Source organism: Podarcis cretensis (assembly GCF_951804945.1).
Source record: "Podarcis cretensis genome assembly, chromosome: 14".
Taxonomy (NCBI): Eukaryota; Metazoa; Chordata; class Lepidosauria; order Squamata; family Lacertidae; genus Podarcis; species Podarcis cretensis.
Window position 1 is genome coordinate 10961770 of NC_137183.1, and position 24232 is coordinate 10986001.

At 41.7% G+C, this 24232-nt stretch overlaps 1 protein-coding gene across 2 annotated transcripts; it reads right to left on the reverse strand.

The window, feature by feature from the left end:
* Positions 1–1722: 1722 nt before the first annotated feature.
* Positions 1723–22932, reverse strand: PKM (pyruvate kinase M1/2). 2 transcript variants are annotated; one of them, XM_079953344.1, is made up of 11 exons: positions 22781–22932; positions 17408–17568; positions 16193–16284; positions 12651–12782; positions 11862–12048; positions 11316–11586; positions 10753–10903; positions 9827–9979; positions 5576–5742; positions 3469–3650; positions 1723–2809 (listed from the first exon to the last, which is right to left on the reverse strand). In XM_079953344.1, exons 2-11 carry the CDS (start codon positions 17547–17549, stop codon positions 2703–2705), a joined length of 1584 nt encoding a protein of 527 aa, XP_079809470.1. In that variant the 5' UTR covers positions 17550–17568; positions 22781–22932; the 3' UTR covers positions 1723–2702. The 2 variants fall into 2 exon arrangements, with proteins under 2 accessions (XP_079809470.1, XP_079809469.1); XM_079953343.1 differs by lacking the exon at positions 5576–5742 and adding an exon at positions 6267–6433.
* Between the last annotated feature and the right edge of the window lie 1300 nt (positions 22933–24232).

The following is a 24232-nucleotide window of genomic DNA, read 5'->3' on the forward strand; positions in this document are numbered from 1 at the left end:
ACTAAGTTAGTTCTTGGTATGAGCTTTCATGTGCATGCACACTTCTTCAGATACACTGAAGTATCTTTAGATACACTGGTGTATCTGAAGAAGTGTGCATGCACACGAAAGCTCATACCAAGAACTAACTTAGTTGGTCTTTAAGGTGCTACTGGAAGGAATTTTTTTATTTTGTTTTGACTATGGCAGACCAACACGGCTACCTATCTGTAATAGGGACAGTAAGCTTATTGAAAAAGTTCCCAGAGGCCAGTTCTTGAAGACGCTTATTTGTATGGAAAAAATAGCTCTCAAATTCAGTGCAAAAGCACTTGGTCCTATCATGGATCATGTGTTGAATGTAAAAACACTTGTATTATGGGTGGCAAAGGGATTGTATTAAAATTAGCACAATAACTTTATTCTCTCCCAGTAGTTTTAAAGGTGCAATTCAATAAACAGTTCACTAGCTTCACAGACTTATTTTGCTACCATGTGCATTCGCTGCTAGGCTGAGCGGACGAAAGAAAGCCCTGCTGTGTCTCTGGTCTCTTTGAGGCTTCCTCCACTGTCACTGAAGTCCTTTACGGTCTCCTTGGTCTCCTCACCATTTCCTGGCTTGAATTTATTTCCCAGCACCAGACCTATACACAACCACACAAGAGTTGATCCATGTGTTTAGTGGGGAGATGTCTGTACAGGGGCACAGACATTTGCTAGCACTCCAGCCCAGCTGAAACACTAAAAAATTATACATTCAATTTTTACTTTCAATGAATTTCTTACTCAACTTTTATTGGCTTCCAGACAAGCCTTTTGTGTGAAGTAGTATATAAATATAATTAACTGTTAAGGAAATACTAAGAATTATACATTTGGTACAAAGCTTTAGATCCCCTTGAAGGGGGCAGCAAAAAGCCATTGAACAGCCAGTACTCTCTAGGACATGGCAATGTAGACTAAACAATGTGTTCATGGAAAATCATAGAATCATAGAGTTAGGAGAGACCACAAGGGCCATCGAGTCCAACCCCCTGCCAAGCAGGAAACACCATCAGAGCACTCCTGACATATGGTTGTCAAGCCTCTGCTTAAAGACCTCCAAAGAAGGAGACTCCACCACACTCCTTGGCAGCAAATTCCACTGTCGAACAGCTCTTACTGTCAGGAAGTTCTTCCTAATGTTTAGGTGGAATCTTCTTTCTTGTAGTTTGGAACCATTGCTCCGTGTCCGCTTCTCTGGAGCAGCAGAAAACAACCTTTCTCCCTCCTCTATGTGACATCCTTTTATATATTTGAACATGGCTATCATATCACCCCTTAACCTCCTCTTCTCCAGGCTGCACAGGATATCAAAGCACAGCAGTGTGTGCAAAGATTTTTGTCTCCAATAGAGGTTTGGAAACATCTGCAGCTGTTTTCAATGTCCTATTGTTCTATTGGATTGGACAGACTTAATCATGAGCAGCCAACCTGTGTCCCTTCATATGCTGAACTCAAAACCCTGGTCAGTATAGCCATCCTAGGATGGGAGGAGTTGTCCAAACATGTGGAAGGCCACCTTTGCTGTAATGTGCATCTGTCACGAGGCCTTATAAGAAGCTATGATTCTCAGGCACCTTGGTGATAATCCAGATTGAAAGAACAGCAGCTATTTTTTCTAAACACCAGTGTTTCAGGGCATCAGGAGATAGGCAAGTTGAAAAGAACCATTAAACCAGAAAAACAGAATACACAGATAGGTATGTGAGCTCTGCTTTATTGATGTACAAAGTTGTACTCTACAACCCGATACACCTGTTACAGTAGGTAAATCATCCTGATTTATAGAGGATAGTGCTCAGGAAACACGACTCAACTTGAACACAAAACACAACACTGCAACAGGCGCACAAGCAGCTTGAGATGTGGGGAGTGCATCAGGTGAATTTTTTACTGCACTGCTCAGCCCTTTAAAGTTCCATACACAAAATATGCCATTTTTAGTTTTTATATCAATCCTGAAGCAATCTGTACCTGAGTAGACTCTGGGAGCAAAAGAACCCTGTAGACACTCATTTCCATTGCTATTCTCTAGCTGTGCTGGCAATAAGATACAGCAATCAATTTTTAAAACCAGGTTTTCTGGAACTTCAAGGGACTAGCATGTGATGTTTTCGGTCACTACCTACTGGAGTGTACAGTTAAGATATCCAAGTGATTGTGTTGTAGAGTTCCGGTTACAGTGTACCAAAAACCCCTGTATACCCCACAGGGACACAGCAAGACTAGAGATGTTACAGAAAGGAGAGCTATGTCGGTCTATGTAGATCCTAATCCGGAGTGTTTGCATGGAGACCTGACAGTACAGAACTACAGAAAAGGGACTTGGCAGGTATTGCCACTGCATAAAATGCCTTACTAGCTGGATGAAGGTCCTCCTGTTTCTTTGGACTCCAGAGAGCCGAAGAAGAAACACCGGGCAGCCCAAGTTGCCACACTAGACAATTTTACGCTGGTTCCCAACAAATAAGGCAGGAGAGTTTGGGGAGGGGTTCTAATTATCAGAGAACTATTTCAAGTATTTCTAGACTTAGTCTCTCTTCCCCCAATTACTGCACTTGGTGGTTTTTGGCAGCCTCTATCCATTCTACAGGCAAAGACAATATTGCAAGCAATTTGCTGATCTAATGCAAGGGGAAGGTGGTGAGACAAAAGGAGGGTTGAGATTGCTGGGTCTGATTTTATGGAACTGGCACAACACGCATGGTGTTGGTATAGCCGGAACCAGGACGCCATCCAGTAAGTACTATGACTAGATCACCAGTCTTGAAGAATCCACGAGCTTTACCTGGAAAGAAAAAGAAAGCAGTGAGAAAATGGGTCCTAAAACATATAAATTATAGAACTGCATAGCAATGGTTTTGGTAACACCTAACAACCCATTCTGAAACTAGTTAAAGCTATAATAGCTTCAACTGTAGCCTAAAATTTCATGTAAATGTAAAGGTAAAGGGACCGCTGACCATTAGGTCCAGTCGTGACAGACTCTGGGGTTGCGCGCTCATCTTGCTCTATAGGCCGAGGGAACCAGCGTTTGTCCGCAGACAGCTTCCGGGTTATGTGGCCAGCATGACTAAGCCGCTTCTGGCAAACCAGAGCAGCACACGGAAACGCCGTTTTACCTTCCCGCCAGAGCAGTACCCATTTACTTGCACTTTGACGTGCTTTCAAACTGCTAGGTTGGCATGAGCAGGGACCGAACAACGGGATCTCACCCCGTCGCTGGGATTCGAACCACCGACCTTCTGATCGGCAAGTCCTAGGCTCTGTGGTTTAACCCACAGCGCCACCCGCATCCCTAAAATCTTATGTAAGATTGTTCTAATACACCAAACTGTCAAATATTGGTTCAAAACTCTGGGATATTTCCAGCTGCCAGATAAAATTACTGTATGATTTTTTGAAGCTTCCAGAGAGAGCAAAGGATACCAACATTTACTAACTTACCAACTTTCATGCCCACATTAACTCTGAGGTCAACATCCTCAGCCCAGGCATCATGGGTTGGCTCTTTGCACAGCACAGGGAAAATACCACGGTACAGATGGGCCTGGCGCGCGGCCTGAGCATTACGGGTCACAGCAATGATGGGAGCACGTGGGCGGTACCTTGACACCAGGTGAGCAGATCTACAAAGGAGAACATGTGGCAGGTTCAACTGTCTTCTCATCTAGATCACTGGGATATGCTATTTCAGTGTGTACAATGAATCCAGGGTACAAAGGAGTCAAGGCAGCTTCCAAGCAGAGACTTAATATACCAACTTTTGATGTCTACATCACACTAGTCTCCAGATTATATGGTATTATACTCCTCAAGTTCTGGATATATGGAAATATCCCCCGACAATATTTAGCAAGTATAATCTAGCACTGTAGCCTCCTGACAAATGCTGTTATAATAAAAAGGATGCATTTGCCTTTTCAGCACAGTAAACAAACTCGTTAAGTCAGTAGCAAACAGGAAGCTCATTCAATTCTCCAGACATTTTAGCCAAAAAAAAACACCCCAGTGCTTTATTTGCTCCCTCCTGGGTGACAAAAGCAGCCGTGAAGAAGGCAACTTTGTAAATTTTCTCAGTTCTTCTAAGAGCTCAGTGTGCTACTTGCTAAGGGATCATCATTTTGAACAGAACAGGGACCATGTAGTAAATGCTTGAAAGAGGGAAGAAATGTAACTAAACCACCACACTACTCAGAAATGGAGTAAGAAGTACTACTGCTTTTAGTTTAGAAAGCTACCAAAAGGTTGTATCCCAAGATTAAGATGTGTACATTATGGTTTCAGCAGGCCCCATATTCTCATTGCTGCACCATGACTAATAAATCTAACCAGAAAAACTGTCATAGACCTTTTTCAGTTTGTTGCTTTACAAAAATTCAACTATTTGATATTCACAAATGCAAACTTAACAGTATTGGAAACCTTTAAGTTGCTCAAGGAGTCCACAGCAGTAGTATTAGAAGGAAAGTCTAATTTAGCTCTGGATTTTGTTTCAAGTTCAGATTTCTTCAGAAAGGTCAGGCATGAGGCCAGGAAGAACCCTTTACAAACAAGTAATAATATTAAGGGTACAGCTCAGAGCATGTCTGCACCATAGCTTAAAACCTCCACCCAATTTCAAGGAGAATCTGTGCAGAAATATCACTGCAGCACCATCTACAATGACCTATCATGGTGTGCACTTTGTTTCCCCTTACGCACCCTATAATTACAAGAACTAAATATATGAAACGTGCAAAGCAATGTCTTCCTTGAGCAACCTAGTATTTCTGTGCAGTTGTTACTCCTTACACAATTTGGCATGAGAACTCTGCACTGATCCTAGCTTCAATTAATGTAGATATTACTGGTCTGATAAATGGCCACGTACATTTACAATACAATTCCTGTATGTTGATAAACAAAACTGAACTCAAGTGAAAGTCTCATGCTGTCTGGTTCAGTTACAGAACATTCAGGCAGCCAGGCACTGAGGAACCTTATATTTAAAGGCAAAACAGAAGCTAATTAGTATAGCACAAAGCCTTTGAACTGCACGATGACAAGACAACCGATTCAATATGTGTCAAAAATATAGAATTAGTGCCAAACCCACATTAATGGGGCATACATATATTTCCCCACCCATTTTCCTTTGTGCCAGAGAAATTCTAGTACAGTAAAGCCCACAACTTACAGGCTGGTTAGTTTTACATATAATTTGAGGTTTGCACTTTGATTTTGTTCTTGTTTTTACAATCTTGTTTCAGTATTAACTGCTCTCGCAGTAGAGTGAATCTGGGTGTTGCTTTTATAGTTTTTCCTATAAAAGTTATTTTAAATTAATTGATTTAAGTTATCTTGAGACTTCCTTTGGAGAGACAATATAAAAACGTTTAATGTGCAATTAACTACTCACGTACGGGTAAATCCAAGTAAGTAGCAATGTAACAGACACTCCTCCACACAGACAATGAAAAATACAGTATTTGATTGAGACAGATGTTCATGTTGTGTGTTACTTAAACACGTGAAGTCCATGTGACTTCTGCCAGAACCTTCCACCTCCTACCTTCCAGACTTGGTGAGTACGATAATGGCCCCACTGCAACACTTGAAGGAAGCTTCAACAGCGCCAACAGCGGCAGCTTCAGTGGGATCCCGATTCAGCGGGGCCAGCCGTCGGAGCTCTTCAAACAATTGCCTGTGAAAGATGGCTGCCTCTGCTTCGCGAGCAATCTATAAGAGCAACACGCGTTCGGAAGACAACATTCACATCTGTCATCACCAGCGGCATGAGTGAAGGTGGGGTCTGGACTTGGCAGAGTGCTTATAGCCGCAAACCCAAATGAGCATCTAGTAATGCGATTGATGGGGAACTTCAGCCAAGAATACTGTTTGTGCACCATCAACAAAAGCAAAATTAGCACATGCTATTTGGACTGCACCCACTGGGCACACACATTTCCCTTCTGAAGACAACATCTGCCATGTCGCCCCCACTCCATTCTGCCAAAATCGTTACACTCATCCATGCACAACTGCCAGTCACTCTTGCTCTGCTTCTACCTACCTCAAATCCTGCTTTGATAGAAAGATGAAGGCAGACTGATGGTGTGGTTTTGGAAGAATGCCGTATGAGGAACAGGTTTTATCAAGTATAGGTTTGAAGCAGCTGCTTGCTTTTAAAACCTCTAGCCACTGTAGAATGAATTATGAGTTACCTTACAAATCCTAGATGTGTACCTAACTCTGAACCCTACCTGCCAGACTCTGTCAAAACTATCACAGCTGGAGCTAAGCACTTAAAAGAGGCCTCCACAGCGCCTACAGCCATGGCATCAAGAGGGTCCCTGTTGTTAGCAGTGAGGCGGAAAAGTTCTTCAAACAGCTGGCGGTGATAGATTGCAGCCTCAGCCTCGCGAGCAATCTGTAGGCCAGAGTAAGAGGGAGGGAAGAAAAAAAAGAGGAGCGACACAGAAAGGAAAGAAATTCACCAGAGTGATATGATAAAAGTTAATCTGCAAGGAGAGTTAATTGCTTATTTGTCAGTCATGCAAGATTAAAGGCGGGATGGTGCAACTACCTGGTTTTCAAAGTTCAAATAATCACTAGAGCCATAATTTGGACATGATACAGGCCTAATGTAAGATAACCACAGATTAGTGGTCATCAGGAAAAAGCCCTTAAGCATCCTGCCTCATAATTTAAACTTGTTTCTTTATTCTGTCAAGCAGAGAAAGAAGACAGAAGCCCCCAACTGTTAAGACCATGACTTCAAAGTTCTGCTTCTGCAGGTCTGAGCACTGTTAAGATTATAGAAACAGAATCACTACATCAATTAATTGGGTCAAAGTTTATAATCCTCAGTTTTTGGTAGCTAATGCCTCTATTAAGGCACTTCTATGGTTTGACTCCAGACAGCTTCATTCTTTTACTGCACCACCCTACCCTTTAGTTAGAAATAAAATCTCTCACATTTGGCAATACAAGTCTCATGTATAATCGAATAAGTGTTAGCTGGAAGGCAACATGTAGGATAATTGCTAATGTCCAGGTTATTGGCTTATATGCTCCACATTGGGTTCAGATGGAACTTCTTGGGATTGAAAACAGTGTACAATCTTATGTACACTTACTCAGGAATACCACTGAATTCAATGTGCTTTCTACCAGCATATACTGGTTTACGCTGTCATATTTCAATAGAGGGGGCTACATGTGTCCTTACCAGCCAGAGACTTGCATAGCATTTTTAAAGCATGCAGACAGGTCTATGCAAGAATTACTGCATCTAGACAGTCTAGATAAGATCAGATGGAGTTAAGAGCATGGCATATTAAGGATACTTTCCTAGGACCACCTGTGCAAGAAGTGCAGTTTATTCCCATTCAACTCCCATTAGGCAGTATTAGGCATATTTTATAGAAGAGCAGTAGGTGAACATGAAAGAAAGTACAAAGCCAGAGAACCCATCATTATTTAGATGACCAGAATCAACAGAATACTCAAGTGTTGCATAGCTGCAGCGTGTTACTTGGGATCTTATGCAGTGTGGCACAACAGTAAGCCCTGGCTTTCATAGATGAAATGGTAAACCCAGGTCTTCAGCAGATGGAGGCTCACATGATTGAATGCTCCTCCATACGGAAGAAAAATTCATCCCACGTGGAAAACTGGCATGTTGGTGAAAATTGTTCTAGGTACAGTCCAGGAACAGGTTTACAACCCCATCTGTAAGAACTATATCTCAGACACATACCAAGCACTAAAAACAAGGAGCAACACATCTTGAACAAGATTCTGGGTTAGCAGTTATGTTATGTTAGATGCTTTGCACAACACAAAGCTGACTGATCTTTCTTCCCCCTCCTCTTATTTCCTATTTAAAGTATCGCTTATTTTTTCCGCAGAAGGGCATCTATGTCAACATTTATATGTCCAACATAATGGGAATCAAGGAAGAAGTTTGTTTGCACTAAACTTTGATTTAAAATCCCCCAGAATACTTAAGAATGTCATTAGGGTAACATAAAAAGGCAAAACTGCTTTGAGAAGGCCAAGAACGACCCAATAGTAAATCCATTTCAGCGTGTACTGGCTGAATCTTGCATGGAACACTCTTACAACCTTGTTGTACATTTCTCAAATGACGTTTAAAATCTAGCTTATAATTGGGAGGGGGTTAAGTTATAGAATTATATGCGTGTGCTCTTAAAAGTAAGGCATTCTTTACATCTATTAATTGCGTGTATTAGTTTTTCAAGTAGCAGGGACAGGGTCTTGAACTTAACTTCTGATCTTTTCAATGTTCCAGGTTCAACTTCCAGGTATCCCATTTTTCTTAGCTACTTCAGAAGAATGCATCAAGAACTACAGTCAGCCAGGGATCCTGCATGCACTAATATGGTGGTGAGCTCCATTATGAAAATTAAAGAAGAACATTTGAACTCCACAGGAAGGTTTATCTAGGCATTTTGAAGACACTTTAATACGTAATTTTTGTAGCTGTTAAACAGCACTGACGAAACCCCATTTTTTCAGACAGTCATGCTTCAAGCAAATAGCAAGGTATGAGTACAATGGCAAGATACCAAAGGCCAGTAAAGTCAATCCTTTCAATGAAAGGGAGTTCAAAATGGCTAGAAATCAGGCTGCATTACAACACAACCATGCTTATCTGCCACCAGCTCACAGGAACTGGTTCCCTCAACTGCTTGACAGTATGGACCAGGTTACATAAGGATGAGTCCAAGCAAAGAGGTAGTTAGCATACTATTATGTGAGAGTTGTTTGGAGTAAGCTAGCTAACCTGAACTGCAGCTCTCAAACTAGTAGGTTATCAAGGCTGTAATTCACAGCAGACCGTCAACACAATCAGTACTTTAATTCTGGCATGAAGTGCCATGTTGTCAATGAGAAACTGGAGATTACCAAAAGCAGAGCAGAGAGTTTTCTGGCAGTTTAAACATGTAAAAAGTGTCAGTCATGCACTTAAAAAAAAAAAAAATAAACGCTGTTCCAAGGGCACAACCGTTGTGCACAAAACAATTGTGCCAACCCCAAAGGTGAATTACAGAGTGTGAATCAGATGTTCTTTTCCCTCCAGGATGAGATTGGGAGTGGGCCTTGGGCTCACACTCTTTCCCCCATGCCACTTACAGAACTTAAAATATAGACTGGTCCCCAATTCACAAGTTCTCTTACCTATGAGGAGTGAAACGGAGAACATACTCCAGGCCCACTCCTGATTTGTCTCGGCTTTGATTTAATATCTGTATTCTGCTTTTCCAACAACAAATGTTGAACTCAAAGCAGCTCACAACAATCACAGTAGCATTAAAAAAAACAAGCATTGCAATCACTATAATATCTAACACAGCAGCATATAAATAAATCAAACAACAAATTCATCAAAACAATACAATTCAATAATTGGAATCCCAGATACAGTATCTGAAGTTGTCTCAAAATATAATTACACTAAGTTGGACAATTTCAGACACTTAAGGCTGTCAAAACTAATCGCTACAGTTCAGAATTTGTTCCACTTGCCTTTGCATAAAAGTTTTATACTTGCAGCCAGTGCAAGAAAGCACTTTGTGTTTCACTGCCATTAAAGAAGTCTATGGCAGCCTGAGGGACCTATGGCATATAGCAAGCTATAGTGAGAAAACAGCCACGTCATATATAACACATTAAGCTAGCCACCAGACCTGGATGGTATTTGAGCAGATGGGAAATTGGGTAACAGGGAATAAGCTGTGCTAATATTTCTAGGTATACAGGTACTGTCTTTTAACATTGAATGGTTATCACTTACAAGATGCTGCATGCGGACAGCCTCCAGAGGGTAGTCTCCTTTGGCAGTCTCTCCAGAAAGCATGATACAGTCAGCTCCATCCAGGACAGCGTTAGCTACATCGCTCCCTTCTGCACGTGTTGGCCGTGGTTTCTTAATCATGCTCTCCAACATCTAATGAGACAAGGTGAAGTTAATAGGTTTCACTGCAAGATCTTATTTACCTAAAACTTGAAATGCTTTGTTTCTGTACTGTTCATCAAGGCAGAATCCTTGGTAACCATGCCGGCATTATAAAATCCAGAGGTTAAAGACATGTTAAGAAATTAAAAGTAACTGCAATCTTATTTGCACAATGAAGAATAAACTCCTTGAGACTTGCTTCCAATGAAAGCACCACAGGAACATGCTCTCTTGCTTGCAATTATTTCAGTATCCAAACTCACATTAGTTCGTAGTATTCATATACACTCTATACAAGAACAATTTCTATGATGTTTAATCACAGAATGTGCTGTAACAAAAATGCAAACCTATCAAATATCGATTCTGCTTGCTCAAAGACTTGTCAAAATGATGTGTTATGTTTCCTAAACCACACATTTAAGTTTTTTTCAACTAACTTGTTCAAAACCAGCAGGGGAAAACAATGGTGAACTATGTAATTTATTTAGTACTTGTAACTACTCCAATTACTATAGCCTCCAATTACTATAGACTGTTGCAGTACCCGTAAGAATTCTGATTAAGATTTTCAAGAAGCTTTCTTCAAACAGTGTTGGATCCAATCAGAGATGTGGAATCGACCTTAGCATTTTAGACTAACATTTTCCATGTTTACTGATTGCAACAGAAGGTATCATTTAATAGCATAAAATAATTCAGATTTCAGATAGCCCATATGTGTAGGAAAGACAAGCCTTCAGAGTCAACTTTTCTTCGAGTACCTGAGTAGCACAGATGATTGGCTTGCCAGCCCTGTTGCATCGACCAATCATCATTTTCTGGGCAAGGAAGACTTTTTCAGCAGGAATCTCAATACCAAGATCACCACGAGCTACCATGATGCCATCACTAGCTTCCATGATCTCATCAAACCTGAAATGCACAAAAGACAAAATTATTTCTTGTGAAAGTGATACTGAATGCGGGTGCAAGGGGTCAGAGTCAAACTGCTTATCTACCTTATATGGAGTTTCCAGAATACTGTAGCACACCAAAACCACACATTGTCCCAGATATCAAGAGAAAGAAGTCACTGACAAGCCCACTTCCAGAGAATTAACTGCCACCTTGTATTTGAGCACACAAGGAGGATGCTTCTAAGCACTGAATTTCACAATCTGCATCCTTCATAGCGTACTGTCAACATTCAACAGCAAGTACAGAGCTACTGACCCATTTTAGGAGGTGCAACCTGGCATGCAGGTCACTTTTCAAGAAACATATCTAACTCCAAGGAAAGTCACGTGTCAAAATGGATTTGTTACAAATTTAATAACCAACTTACCTACGTACACCCTCATGGTTTTCTATCTTGCTAATGATCTTGATATTCTTTCCCTTTTCTCCCAGCACCTTCCTGACAGCATGAACATCGGCTGCCTTTCGGATGAAGGAAGCAAACACCATGTCTACATCCTGCTCCACACCAAATTTTAGATCCTGGATGTCCTTCTCAGAAACAGCAGGAAGGTCTACTGCAGCACCTGGCAGATTTACACCTTTCTTGCTGCCTAGTAGCCCACCATTTTCAACTTCAGTGATGACAAAATCAGCACCTGCACAGAGTTCCAAGAATCAGCATTATAACTCAAAATAAGCTCATTTCCACAATAATTATCCCCTTGTGTCCACAATAATTGTGCCCAATTTCTTTCCTAATCTGTCAAGATGCAGACAGCTGGTTTCTTTGTATCAGTTTCTAATATGCTGAAAGCAATTACGTTTATGCAGTTTCTAAATACCACACTGTTATAGCAAGTAGCATCACCACATAAATATGTATTCCTATTTAAGGTATGGCCACAATAACAGGAATGCCTTCCGAACACACCTTTCTCCTTAACTTTCAGGGAAATGAGTCCATCATCCACATAGATCTTGCTGCCAACATCAACAACTTTGGTGAGATTTTTGTAGTCCACCCAAAGTGTGTTCTCATCGCACTTCTCCATAAAGGCATTGTCCAGGGTCATTTTCAAAGTTGCACCTTTCTTAAGCTCCACTTCTGCTGTACCACTCTGGAAGGACAAACAACGTTTACTGGCATTGCCAGAGGATATCCCCTTCCTTCAGAATTAAGCCATCCTGACTGCTGCCACAGTCTAAATGCAACAAGTGCAGAAGAGGCTAACCCTACTAGGATAACCCTATAATTCCCTCAATTTTCAACGATAATCTCAGAACAAGTACTGAAACCAGGCATTGTACATCCGGAAGCGGAAACATGAAGCTAAAGGGCAGAAAACGATCCTCAATTAAGTTTCCCTTCTTCCACCAAGACTTAGGTAGATTGAATGCCCCCTGGCAGATGACTCTTGTTGGATTTGTGGGGAAGACTACATCCTGGCCTGATTTGGAATGAACAACTTTGTGTTCTAAATACAGTTGTGTTATGGTTTTAGATGGGTCAGAAATGAACTGTTCTATTCTCCTTTGACTACCAGTGTTTGATTGGTACCCCAGACTACAGATCCTTGCATGGAGCAGCAGACTGCACAATACTATAAGAAACTGCAGCATTGTCATCTGGGAGTCTATTACTGATGTTTATTGGAAGGGAGTGATCTTATCTGTTACAATGAGTAATAAGACAAAGAACAAAACAGTGTGACACGCTTACCCCCTTGATGAGTCCAGTGCGAATTTCAGGTCCCTTAGTATCCAGTGCAACAGCAACAGGTCTGTACGAAATAGGATCAGAAGCAAAGCTCTCAGTAGCTTCTCGAACGTTCTTGATTGTTCCTGCATGGTACTAATACAGAAGATACAATGGTTACAGAACAGAAATAATCACTTACCTTGACACAGAGCTGGCTGCCTTAGGTCTGGCTAACTAGATGCAATGGACACTACAATTTGTTTTGCCTGGGCTCTGTCTAGAAGCTGGACAATTATATATATTCATTATTAATACATCCTATAACTTTTACTGCCATCTTGTCAAATATGATGAAGAACAGTTTCTAGCACAGGTAAATATGGCCTAAGACTTCCACATTTTATTTTGAAAACTTAACACAATATAGGAGATTCTCAACTTTTACAAGTGTTACATTCCAAGGATAGTGCATAAACCAAAACTGTGTATAGTTAAAACACATTGGATTTAAAGGCAGGTGGGACTGCCAAAGTCTCTCCCCCTTTCCATTTTTTACCCTTAAGTTGCTAAGTGCTTAAAAGCTGAATGCACACAAGTTAAAATGCAAGTTGCGAGTTACAAACTCAGTTTATTTCATCCATTGCTCAATGACAGCAATGTATATCAGAGACAGATACAGCCAACTGCAAATGAAGTTAGGTGTATGCTGGTCTATGACTGTAATAAAGATCGGACTGATTGATTGAAGTTAGGTGGTAACCAAGCTCTCATCTTCATCTAGCACCAGAATTATCAGTTCCACAGGGCTCTGCTGAAAAGAGCCTTCACCTCTAGTCAAAGTCAGATTAGCTGAATCCTCACTAACAGATAGGTTTCACTTCACAGATTAGCCTATGAAAACTGTTTGCTTATCTTGATCAAACAGCAATAGAAGACAGGCAAAGTTTGCAATCAAGGTTATGTAAACTTTTACTGTTACAGCTATTAAAAGAAAGCAGCAAGGTACCATGCCATGCCAAATATTAAGTTTCTGCAGGAAGAAACAGGAGAAGTGGCTAACTAGCTCATTTGATCACCATACAGAACAGCAGTTTAACTAATCAGCATTAACATAGGTTCAGAAATTAAGTACTGTAATTGCATTAACAGTGGGACATTAGGATCCCAGGTGAAACTTTAGTAAGAAGACAGTAGTGTGTTTGCTCCTGAACCCAGTTTTCAGCTACCACTGCTGAGTAGCTCTTTGAAAACAAAGAGTTCAAGAAACTAGTTGCAGTTCAGCTACATATGGTCTTGGAGGATGCTGATTATTTAGACCCATTACACTCTGGGTTCAGATCAGGTTTGGGGATTGAATCTCACTCTGTTGCCAGATGGGTGCCTTTCATGAAAGGTAGTGTGATCTGCTACTCTTGCTTGCTTTTCACAGCAGCTTTTGATACCATCAACCATGGCATCCTCCACAACAGTCTCCATTGCTTGGGAGGCACTGTGTTAGCTGAAGGCCTGGTGTCAGAGCATTTGGTGATTGTTTCTGACTCCCAGACAGTAGTCCTGTGGGCTGCCACAGTGAACCATCTTGTTCCCAACATTCTTTAATATCTATGTAAAGCAAGTGGGAACAGGATTAGGGGATTTGGAGCATGGTACCATCAATATGCTGGTGATAGCCAGCTTTATTTCTGTTAATAGGTACTTAGATGAGGGAACTCCTTCCTCCACTTTTATTATTGGAGATCTAAGTGGCCTCAGTGGTTAGCAGTATTTTTTGCAGCTTTAGGTCATGTGGCAACTACAACTGTTGCTGGAACAGGATAGCCTAGTTACAGTGACACATGCACTGATAACCTCGAGACTGGACTACTGCAATACACTCCAAGGTGGGGCTGCCTTCAAGGCTGGTATGGAAGCTGCGTGGTACAAAATGCAGCAGCTAGATTACCAAGTGAAGCATCCTACCATGCACATATAACACCTGTGCTAGAGATTGAACTGATCGTGACCCTGCTAGCAAGCAAAGTCTAAGGTTTTGTCATTAATTCATAAAACCCTAAACTACTTAAGACCAGGCAATCTGAAAGAACACCTTCTCCCATATAGACCTGCTCATTCACCAAGAACTTGAGAAGTGAACCTATTGGGTGAGTCTTGCAGAATTGTGAGGTGCAAGGCAGCCTTCTCCAAAGTGGCCCACTTTGTGAAATGATTCCCCCACTTAAGATACGGCACACACCTACTGTGGTGAGCTTCCACTGCCTGTTAAAAGCATACCCATTTTATTTTAAAATGAAGACTGGTATAGAAATTAAATAATAATACCACCAATAAGACTTATGTGCACATACTGCAGTAGTGTGGTCTAGGAGTGTTGATATATTTTATGCACATTCAGCATGATGCCTTTTAAGGAGAAGACCAATAGAAGAGGCCAAAACACTTTCGTAGCTAACATAACTTTGCAAGCTGCTGCCCAGATTGCAGCTTGACCTTTCAAAGAGTTAACAGCAGCCAGCCCAAAGGCATTCAGGTGGCCTTTTAGGAAAGTTGCAGTTGGGAATGGGAGCCTGAGAGCCTCCCATCCTGTAGCAATAGTGAGAAGGCTGCTTTATTTATAGAAGGGGGGTTGCCTTCTACTACAAGTTACTTGCAAGTCTTGTGACCTTAAGCACTCTGGTTTTAAAGTGCCAAAATCCTAACAACATAATTCTATTCCCAAATCTTACTTTGCAAGCCTTGCAGACATGCTGTATCTTACCCGACTGGCAACTCCATTTCAGTCATATCTAACTGGCTCCCTGCAGATCTCATAATTTTGCAGGGAAATAACTAGAACATATACTAAAAAGTAATGTTGGTTAAATTTTCTTAATATACGTACTGCTATAATCTTAATAAAAGAGCAGCAACTTCAAATGACACTGTACCTGAGCAGACCCCATGAACCAGAGCATAGCAGTTTCATTTAACCACTCCTAACAGGAGGAGATGTTTGTGGCTACAAGGGTGAACATGTTTCAAGATCTTGTTTGGAAGTCAGGCATGCATCAGCAGTATCTGGTAACAGAGGAGTGACCTTTAACAGGTGAACTTTCAGTGAATACTGAAATGGACACGCTGTACTTGTAACAGGCATCTTTTTTTGAGATCCACAGCCTCTGACATTTGCTCTGTCTCCGAAGTCTGCACAGTGGCTGCATGGACACAGTTCCATATTCAAGATGGCCATGATCTTCTTGGAGAAACTATTTTGTTAACTCATTTCATCATTTTGCTTTCCAGCTACATGCAGTTTTAACTGTTCATTTAAGGTATGGACTACTACATTTATCTGAAAGTAGAAAACCAACAAGAAAATGTATTTTTTACCAGCCTTTTAACAAGGACTCAGTAGCACTTTTAGATATACAAACCTCTTAGCATCAATATTTGTTGGAATGCTTGATTTAAAGTGTGTGTGTTTTTAACAGCAGACTGGATAGCCCCAAGGTAAAACATAGGATTGATCTAATGAGAACAGTTCTTTCTCAAGTGAGTGCAATATTTGCCCTCAAATCTGCTCTTACCTCATGGGTTCCATGAGAGAAGTTGAGACGAGCAACATTCATTCCAGATTTAATCATTTCTTTTAGCATTTCCACTGACCGAGAAGCCGGGCCTAGAGATTTGAAAATGAAGTTTCTTTAGCATATGCCAGTTAATAGTTACAAGTCTACGGGTGGTAGTCAACTAAGTCATACTTAGAGCGGATCCACTGAAATCATTGCTAACAGAGTATTAAAGTCCAGAGCTACTTAAGACTCTAAGATTCTACTACTCTACGCCTTTGTCTTCTTATCTGCAAAATAACTGTTTAAGCTATTATTAAACAATATTAGGCTAGAAATGCGCATTTAAGTCTTTAAAACATTTAAAAACCTATGTTTAGCCTTCTAGCTAGTATAACATGAAGAGGGGCACACAGCCAAAATGAACAAGTTTATTGAGAAAGCCTCTCAACTATTAAAATATTCATAGCAGCCATAAAATGTTTATTATTTGTTCTTTGCTCCCCTTGGCTCCTTTGGGAGGAAGAGTGGGATATAAATGTAATAAGTAAGTTGTCCACAGCATACAAGGTTTTACTTCCTTACTCTTGTGCAGGGCAAAGGTGAAGCTGTTCAAACACAGCCAAGTACCTGACTAACTCCCATCTTCTAGTTTGCTAGCTACATTCATTACTTTTTCACTTCTCACTAATATTGCTAGAAGAAATACACATAAATTATCTATTGGAAAATATGCTCGTTTTTATAACAGCGGTTATTGTGGTTGTTGTTACTTGCCTTCCATACATATCTTGAGATTATATACAAGATATAATAAAAACAACTAATATGAAGATCTATTTGTACAGTGGTACCTTGGGTTACAGATGCTTCAGGTTAGTGATTTCGCGTTGCGCACCGCACCGAACCTGGAAGTACCAGAACGGGTTACTTCTGGGTTTCGGCACTCGCAGACACACTAAATCACGCTTTGCGCATGCACAGAAGACCAAATCGCAACCCGCGCGTGTGTAGACGCGGTGCTGTGGGTTGCGAATGTGCTTCCCACACGGATCACATTTGCAACCTGAGGTTCCACTGTATTCCAATACTTATCTGAAAGCTTCTTTCAAAACTTTACTCAGGCAGGCAATTGACTTAGCTGATATGTAGAGTAGGCTAGTAAAAACAGTAAGATGGCAGAGCAAATAGTGTTCAAATTTTATGTTAAATTTGTGATTGAACTCCACTTACCAATTGTGCAGATAATGCCAGTGTTTCTTGCAGTGATTGGGGGAGAGTCAATGTCCAGACGGCACAAGTGTTCCAGGAATGTGTCGGCCATGGCAGCATGCAACTGCTGGGTCTGGATGAAAGCATCGTGTTGTTTTGACATGGCTGCTGAGATTTGGTATCTAAAAAAAGAAATAAAGGAAATACATCTGCTTGACCTTGCAGCAATCAATTGAACATGTTTCCCATTTAATACATTCCTGGGATGTAGCCATGCAGAAGAGATTCCTACATGATAGGTTGAAGCCCTTCATTGCAAATTGATTAACTCCAAGGTAAATATTTCAGCCCATGCTCAGATTGGCAAAAGAGACAGACTGCCATGAAGGAACAGGCTGAGGTCTGTCCCAGCCAGCAAATCAACTTACTCCTATGCAGTTTTGAGTATATATAAACCGCACATATGCACAGCATTGCATTAATGAGTGCTCAACCAAGGAGGGAGCAACTTGAGTGTTTGCTGCTCCTTATTCTAATAAAAGGGGCACATTATTGCATACACTTATTTAACTAATGTTTAGGAACTGCCAAACATATAATGGATTAATCTAAATAGAAGTTTAAAACTAAACCAGTAAACCTGAACTAAGTAGACTTACACTTAATACTGCACTTTGGCAGCCAGCCTATATAAGTAACTTGCAACTTACACACATTTAACTTGTGTGCATAGCTAGCTATCCAGAAAAAAAGACCTACCACTGAACTCAATGTGTTTTGACTATACAAGATATTGGCTTCACATGCTATCCCTGGAACAAATGGTTGTCACTAGAAATGTGTTCTTAATATTGTGCTCAACAAGCTACAATGCAAGCACTTCTGATTTATACTAATTATTCTCAAAGAGTAAAACCTTTTCCCCTTTTTGTTGCATAGTTATTCCCAGCAGCTTTAGGCTATGTGCATTAGCTCCACCCTTTCTGGTTAGGACCTCTGTAGTACGTGCAGCTTCTCTCGTAGTCAGAGCTTTAACTCATCCAATTCAGATTCAGCTTATTGCAAGCATCATTCTCCCTTCTCATCCCTTACCTTCCCTTTGAATAAGCCAATTCTCAGAGGAAATACAAGCTCTAGCCTCAGTGAAGATGCTGACTCACTTTCAAATTAACTGAAGTATGCTGGGGGGGGGAGAGAGAGACAGGAAATAGCTGCTGCAGTGATGCAGACCAATGTCTTCCCAGCACAGGAAGATTCTTATGCAACCAGGTTCATATTTATACAACCTTTTGCAAATATCTATTTAAAATGGCACTCTTTCAGCTTAAGCTTGCCCCAAATTAGTCTAGCTTAGCATTTCTCTTATGGGGTAAACTACCATCCAGAAACTATCATCTCGTTTCTGGGGAGGCCACCTCCTACTCCAATTACATCTCTTTGTAGGTCCGTAAAGACAGTTTACACTGGGCTTCAAAAAACTTCGGCACAACACTGCAATGGGAAACAGTATTAAGAAACTTGGGACTCTTACTCTCCATTTACTGCCACATTTGGTACTGCTCCACTTTTTCAATACATGACACAAAACTAATGAATTGTTTTTTACATTTTTTTTCTTTTCATATCTTATTTTACCTTGTGCCCTTTTAATTTTATACTTTTAATTTTTCAATAAAGAAATATAAAAGTTTGCACCTTCCCATACATTAGTAAACATATTATGCTGGCCTAACTACAAAACCATTATATAATATTTGAGGGTAGAACAAGCATTCCTCTGAAAATTAGGAAGGTGGTCCTAGTATAGTATGTTTACTAAATCCAGACATTAAAGCAGTCATTTGTACAAGGAATGTAACATGCTGCCTATCAATTACAATGTATGTTACAATTAGACATAAGGTAACATTATAAAAACAACAAAGACTTTAACAGTAATCTCCTGAATCCACGTTTTCTTTTCTTGCCAAGTAGCAGGAGACTATTGTTTTAAAGTGAACAGGATAATCAAATCAATGTATCCAAGAAATTTGACAGCTACGTATTGGGATTTGCCTGGACCTCAAAAAAATTATATGCCACTCCAGAGTTATGTCACCCCAACTCATAATAGGTCTTTTAAGCACTCTTCATTATTGCAGACTGAGGTGACCCCCCCCCATCACGTCTATCACCTAATTTAGAGAATCTAATTCTTAAATTCTTATCTTATAACATTTTATCTACCAAAAACTTAGTGGAATAAGCAGTATATAAATGCTTCCCTATAATCTGTACAAGACAGTAGCCTGACTGCGTTAGCACATACCAATAGTTATATCATTTTAAATACTCTGATCCAACCAGGTTACCTGTAGTCTACAACTCTTAAGGTGATGGATTTCAATTTAGTGCAGATCAATTTTAAATGGAGGATCACATGGGCCCTCAACACAAAACAGAACAGATGAACAAGCAGGCAGGGCAATATAATCTAATATAACCTCACTAACAAAGAAAGGTTTATTTATGTGATAAGCTTTAAACCTAAGTATATTGTGAGCTGTTAGTGAGAACAGATAAGACTGGGATATCCCAGGGCAAGTGGTTTTAAACATTTTAGCCCCATGCTATTCTTTTTGCAAAAAGGTGGATCATCATTATTTTAAGAACACATGCACTATTCACTAAAATATGTCTTTATCTAAAATATGCCTTTATCTAATCTCTATCAACTTCCAACATAATTTTTAAACTACCACTTCACTAGAATGTACTGCTTTAATAGTCTTCATTTTCAGAAAGGAAAGACTACTTTGCTGACCAAGTGAAATGAATGAATTTATTCCCAGTCAAAAGTGTAAGCCCTCAGCTAAATTTAGACACATTGGTTGGGCCCTCTTTGGCTGCATCATTTGCCTGAAGCTTTCTTGCGCACAGACACAGTAGTGGTGATAGGCTGTTACTACAGTCTCATTCAAATCCTACGTGCTAGAAGTCACAGAATACTGCAGCAAGCAAACAGCATCATGGAAAAGCTGAGTTCTTAATATGTCTGATTAAACATCTATAGACATATTTGAATAAAACAATTATAAACATATATAAAGCTACTGTCATTAATTCTGTTCCCTGAAAAGCTAAGCTGATTCCATATATGAGCATTTCCAGTTTAAGTCATTTCCTGGTTGAAAAGATTTGCACCAACTGCATGTGTTCCAACTGGCCTTGGCAATGTAAGATGACTCAGCTACAGAGATTTCAAATAAATTATAGCCAAATAAAAGGGCTACGGCACCCTATTTTGCATGCCAAAGCTTCTCCCCTCCGAACATGTTTGTACATGATGGCAACAAATGTCAAGGGAAAGCTGCTACAGGTTAGACACAGGTTTGTACTACTTTATGATACAGAGAGAACATGTTAAACTGAAATAAATGGTTGTCCCCCTAGCTGTTTTATCTAAAAGTATTTCCAGCAGGCAGGCAGAATAGAAATAAGAAGCTAGTTACTTAAATTTCCATTAACTGTGCTAATCGCTCAGTCATTTCCTTCTTCCAGTAAATGGAAATTACATCACATCTGTAAAAAAGCCCTCGGGTTGAGCAGTTGAGCAGCTAGTAATGACTCCTCCCCTTCTAAATTTTCATGTCTCAGAAAAATGGGAAGCAATCTCATTTCACATCAAGATTTGGAGATACTGCTTCGAAGCACCACCGAACCTCTGCCTGAAGTATGGCTACTAAACAAATGAATACCTGCTGTTAGCAGCCAATTTGTGGACCCCTGTACAGAATACCATATAAAGAACCTATTTCTGGTGCGGCAGCAGTACTGTGACTACTGGACAGCTTCCTACCCTGTAATGGTTCAGACAACCTTACCTATGTGAAACAGTTTCTCTACAACTTCTGTGCCTATTATTTTCATTCAGCACTATTTTTTGTTCTGAGAAATATTGATCACAAGCTGCAATTATTCATTGCCCACCAAACCAGTATGAAGGTGAAACTTGCTTCCAGATAAAAAAAACTGATATGCTATGGTTCCTTAGTTATGCCTCTTCCAAAAACCACCCCAGTATTGTCACAAAAGCAACAATAGGTGCAGGCAACCACACTGATGGAATCTCTTAGTATTTGTTCCTACTCTCGCAAGCGTGAAATGTTTGGCCTGCACAGAGCTGCTGCTGCAATAGCCAAGGTCACCCTAGAGAAACGCCTCATGGTAGACTGTGCTCCCAAGGAAGCCTTGCCTTCTCTGCACTCACTCTAAGGCATGCGGGAGTTAAAATACCACCTTAGGCAACTAGAGAAAAGCATCCTTACTCGAGAAGGTCAGAATAAGGCTGCAAATGCTACGCATGCTTTTTTTTTTTTTTTAATGAGTAAGCACCATGCGGCGTTGGTCCTTCTCAAGGGCTGATCCATTTTAAAACGCGGGTAACCCGGGTCCATTAATTTCAACGGACCTTTTCTGCATACAACTTAGGTTACAACCTACTGTGATTTAGCGGCATAAACCTGCGTGGTACTGGGGTTAGATCCGGGAGGAAAGCAAAGAAATAGCAAGCTCCGACTGCCTTATCGGTGCGACCCGATAGCGCTCATGAAACCAGGCCCTTGGCAATATGATAGCCTGCCCGGCCACAATTGGCACGCGGGGAAACTCGAGACCTCCCGCTTCCACCAGCAGAGAGGGAGGCGCGGCGGGGGGGGGGGTGGCGGGTGGAATCCGCGGCGCTCAAGGATGCGCAGAGGCGGCTTTCAGGGAGGAGGGGGTGGAAAGAGAAAGAGAGAGCGTGGAAAAAGAACGAGGAAGTAAATCAAAGGGGGTAGGAAGAGCGTGGAGATGGGAGATGGAGGAAGCCATGATGGGCACCTCGAAAAAGTGCGCTCCCGCCTGCGCAGCAAAACCCCCCCACCCCACCCCACGTGCGTGCTTCCTGGCCCTCTCTCCTCCCCCTCCCTCTCCGCGTTTCTATGGAGACGGAAAGGGGGGGCACACCTCGGCGCCTCAGGAGCTCCCCCTCATTTCCTGGGGTCTCCTCCAGACAGTTAGGCCGCGCGCCAGGCCGTTACCTAACCGCCCTCAGCCCCGCGCCCTCGGGGGGGGTGAGGAGAATGCTCGCAAGCCCAATAATGCTTTTCTTTTTTTTGGGGAAGGGGGAAGTATATATTATACGGCTTTAGGTTTTTATTTTATATATATAAAAAAAACGACGTTAAATTGCCTTGAGTGAGGTGGCTCTAAAGATGGAGAATATGTCGTAGGTGAATAAAAGCGGGGCAAAGAAGGAAGTGAGGCGCTGAGGAGAAGTTAAGAGAGGCAAGGCTCTTCCTCACGCCTCTACAGGAGCTACGTGCAGCGGCTGATGGATAAGCCGCCCCGCCCTACCCATCTCACCAGCCTTACCTGCCCGGCTATCAAACGTCAGTCACCTCGGAGAGTCTCGACCTCTCTGAACAGCCGAGCTGCCGGTAACGGCGTTTAAGGTAGTTGTGGGCAAGGGCACATCACCGCCCCCAAGATCCTTCCGCCAGACGTCAGTCCTCCTTCGCCCTCCAATCCCGCGTAAAGATTCCGTAGTAGGCGGGACACTTGGACTTTTTTTTTTCGCCGTTTGGCGGACTCATAAGATGCAGCGTAGCTGGAATCGGCCGACGAGAGAAAGTAACGGACCAATGGGGTAACGGCCAGCCGTCGGGCACGCGGGCCCTGAATGACAACGGCAGCGGCCGTTAAAGGGGATGAAGCGGCTCTTAAAGGGGACGTGATAAAGGCCTGCCGTGGGAGTTGCCTCCGAGGAAAAACACGAGCCAGATTGTCGTGCTGCAACCCATCAATTATATACAGTGGTACCTCGGGTTACATACGCTTCAGGTTACAGACTCCACTAGTCCAAAAATAGTGCTTCAGGTTAAGAACTTTGCTTCAGGGTGAGAACAGCAATCGTGCTCCGGCGGCACCGCGGCAGCGGGAGGCCCCATTAGCTAAAGTGGTGCTTCAGGTTAAGAACAGTTTCAGGTTAAGAACGAACCTCCGGAACGAATTAAGTACTTAACCCGAGGTACCACTGTAGTTACTTCAGTTGCTGGCACCTCGCTTTTCTTTGTAAATATAATTTCAAACGGGGGGTGGGTGGAGAGGACCTGTGTGGAGTACCCGATGCAATCAAGGATAAAGTTGTTCAGCTCCGCAGCAATGTTGTTGTTGTCGTTTAGTCGTGTCCGACTCTTCGTGACCCCATGGACCAGAGCACGCCAGGCACTTCTGTCTTCCACTGCCTCCCGCACTTTGATCAAACTCATGCTGGTAGCTTCGAGAACACTATCCAGCCATCTCATCCTCTGTCATCCCCTTCTCCTTGTGCCCTCCATCTTTCCCAACATCAGGGTCTTTTCCAGGGAGTCTTCTCTTCTCATGAGGTGGCCAAAGTATTGGAGCCTCAGCTTCAGGATCTGTCCTTCCAGTGAGCACTCAGGACTGATTTCCTTCAGAATGGAGAGGTTTGTTCTTCTTGCAGTCCATGGGACTCTCAAGAGTCTCCTCCAGCACCATAATTCAAAAGCATCAATTCTTCGGCGATCAGCCTTCTTTATGGTCCAGCTCTCACTTCCATACATCACTACTGGGAAAACCATAGCTTTTACTATACAGACCTTTGTTGGCAAGGTGATGTCTCTGCTTTTTAAGATGCTGTCTAGGTTTGTCATTGCTTTTCTCCCAAGAAGCAGGCGTCTTTTAATTTCGTGACTGCTGTCACAATCTGCAGTGATCATGGAGCCCAAGAAAGTAAAATCTCTCACTGCCTCCATTTCTTCCCCTTCTATTTGCCAGGAGGTGATGGGACCAGTGGCCATGATT

What these genes read in the sequence shown, in the direction of transcription:
- PKM (XM_079953344.1), bottom strand. Translation starts at nt 17,549, where the DNA reads ATGTCAAAACAACACGATGCTTTCATCCAGACCCAGCAGTTGCATGCT. An exon ending in TGGCATTATCTGCACAATTG is followed by an intron (nt 16,285 to 17,407) that starts GTAAGTGGAGTT and finishes TCAAATCTCTAG; the next exon opens with GCCCGGCTTCTCGGTCAGTG. An exon ending in CAATCATCTGTGCTACTCAG is followed by an intron (nt 9,980 to 10,752) that starts GTACTCGAAGAA and finishes TTGTCTCATTAG; the next exon opens with ATGTTGGAGAGCATGATTAA.